Raw genomic sequence first — 1872 nt, 5'->3', positions numbered from 1 at the left:
CTCGATCTACAAGGACGAGGGCGATGGGCGAGCCCTTCGTACAACCCGACCAGGGCACCGTGGCCTTTGCCTCAGGCCTCCACGGCTGGTACGTCACACTCCCACCGCTCCCACTTCCACCACCTTTACCACCCAACACTCCTTCTTCTCCTTCATCTCACGTTTGTCGTGTTCTGTCCTTACAGGGGCTTCACGTTAACGACCTTTGCCACAATATTGGGCAAACAGCTCGGCGTCGCGCCAGAGAAGCTACAGAAACGCCTGTGGGGCGACAACTTCTACGATCCCGACGTCAAGAAGTGGTGCGTAGTAGCAACCCAATAAGAGTGGAACGTCATAGTGTGACTGACCATGCGATTGTGATGACTCAGGCTCAAGACCGACATCTCGCCGACGACGGGCAAGAAGCTGAAGCGTGGCTTCTGCCAGTTCGTGCTCGCACCCATCTACAGGATCATCAAGGGCTGCCTCGGTGGTCCCGAGAAGCGAGAGCTGCTCGACAAGAACATCCAACAGCTGGGCATCGAGCTCAAGGCTGCGGAGAAGGCCCTCGAGGGCAAGGACCTCATGAAGTGCGTCATGCCCAAGTTCCTGCCTCTCGGCACCGTACGTCACCTTGCCCAAGTTGGGTCGCAATAACGGGAGACTGATGTGTGTTGGGCTCATGTTCTTCTCTGATCGATCATCAGGCTCTGCTCGAGATGATGGTGCGCCATCTGCCTTCGCCGGTCCAGGCCCAGAGGTACCGCGTGGAGAACCTCTACGAGGGTCCCATGGACGACGAGTGCGCCGACGCCGTTCGCAGATGCGACCCTGAGGGTACCCTTAAACTCTCTGTTTCACGTGGCCAAGTGTAAGTGCATCATTCGCTGACTGACCTATGTATGATGGGTGTCGTTGATGATGTGTGCAGGCCCTCTCATGGTCTACATCTCCAAGCTGGTGCCGTCGCCCGACCAGGGAAGCCGGTTCTACGCCTTCGGCCGTGTGTTCTCGGGCACGGCCCGGACCGGCCAGAAGGTCCGCATTCTCGGCCCCGACTACATCCCCGGCCAGAAGGTGCGCTCCTTTCTCCCCGCCACAGCCCCTACGCGTGTCTCACGCTTTGTCGATGTCTCTGTGGCGTCGTCCAGTCGGATCTGTATGTGAAGAACATCCAGAAGGTGTGCGTAGCCATGGGCCGCTACTTCGAGAACATGGACAGCGTGCCCGCCGGTAACACGGTGTGCCTGGTCGGTCTCGATCAGTTCCTCATCAAGTCCGGCACCGTGACCACCAGCGAGGTGGCCCACAACTTCAGGATGATGAAGTTCAGCGTCTCCCCTGTCGTGCGCGTGGCCGTTCAGCCCAAGGTTGGCCTTCCTCCCATTTATTTCTTATTTATTTATTTGTTTATTTAATTTATCGTAATTGCTTCTTTTATCGCTCACATTTCATGTGCGCGTTCCATTCTAGAATGCCGCCGACGTGCCCAAGCTGGCGGAAGGCCTGCGCAAGCTGATCAAGACGGACCCGTGCGTCCAGTGCTCCATCGACGAGGCCACGGGCGAGATGATCGTGGCGGCGGCGGGCGAGCTCCACCTGGAGATCGTGCTCGACGACCTGGCCAAGCTGTCGCGAGTGGAATTCCACCAGTCGGACCCGGTGACCTCGTTCAGGGAGACCGTCACCGAGCGGACGCCCGAGGCCTGCCTCGCCAAGTCGCCCAACAAGCACAACCGGCTGTGGGTGTCGGCCGAGCCCTTCCCCGAGGGCCTGGCCGACGCGGTCGAGAGCGGCGGAATCAGCATTCGCACCGAGGCCAAGGAGCTCGGGCGCGAGCTGTCCGACCGCTTCGGCTGGGACCCGCTGGAGTCGCGCAAGATCTGGTGC

General features: G+C 59.7%; 1 protein-coding gene across 1 annotated transcript in view; it reads left to right on the top strand.

The window, feature by feature from the left end:
* Positions 1 to 23: 23 nt before the first annotated feature.
* ACA1_240830 (elongation factor Tu domain 2/elongation factor G Cterminus domain containing protein) overlaps positions 24 to 1872 on the top strand; it is a gene marked incomplete at both ends in the record, with an annotated part of 2474 nt that continues 625 nt past the window's right edge. Inside the window, 7 exons of the mRNA XM_004335331.1 lie at positions 24 to 88; positions 186 to 302; positions 372 to 606; positions 690 to 819; positions 914 to 1059; positions 1134 to 1352; positions 1456 to 1868. Coding sequence (XP_004335379.1) covers positions 24 to 88; positions 186 to 302; positions 372 to 606; positions 690 to 819; positions 914 to 1059; positions 1134 to 1352; positions 1456 to 1868 — 1325 coding nt within the window. The remainder of the gene's footprint in view (positions 89 to 185; positions 303 to 371; positions 607 to 689; positions 820 to 913; positions 1060 to 1133; positions 1353 to 1455; positions 1869 to 1872) is intronic.

The sequence above is a fragment of the Acanthamoeba castellanii genome (genome assembly GCF_000313135.1).
Source record: "Acanthamoeba castellanii str. Neff unplaced genomic scaffold scf7180000084763, whole genome shotgun sequence".
Classification (NCBI taxonomy): domain Eukaryota; phylum Discosea; order Longamoebia; family Acanthamoebidae; genus Acanthamoeba; species Acanthamoeba castellanii.
This window is presented reverse-complemented; position numbering and strand designations above follow the sequence as displayed.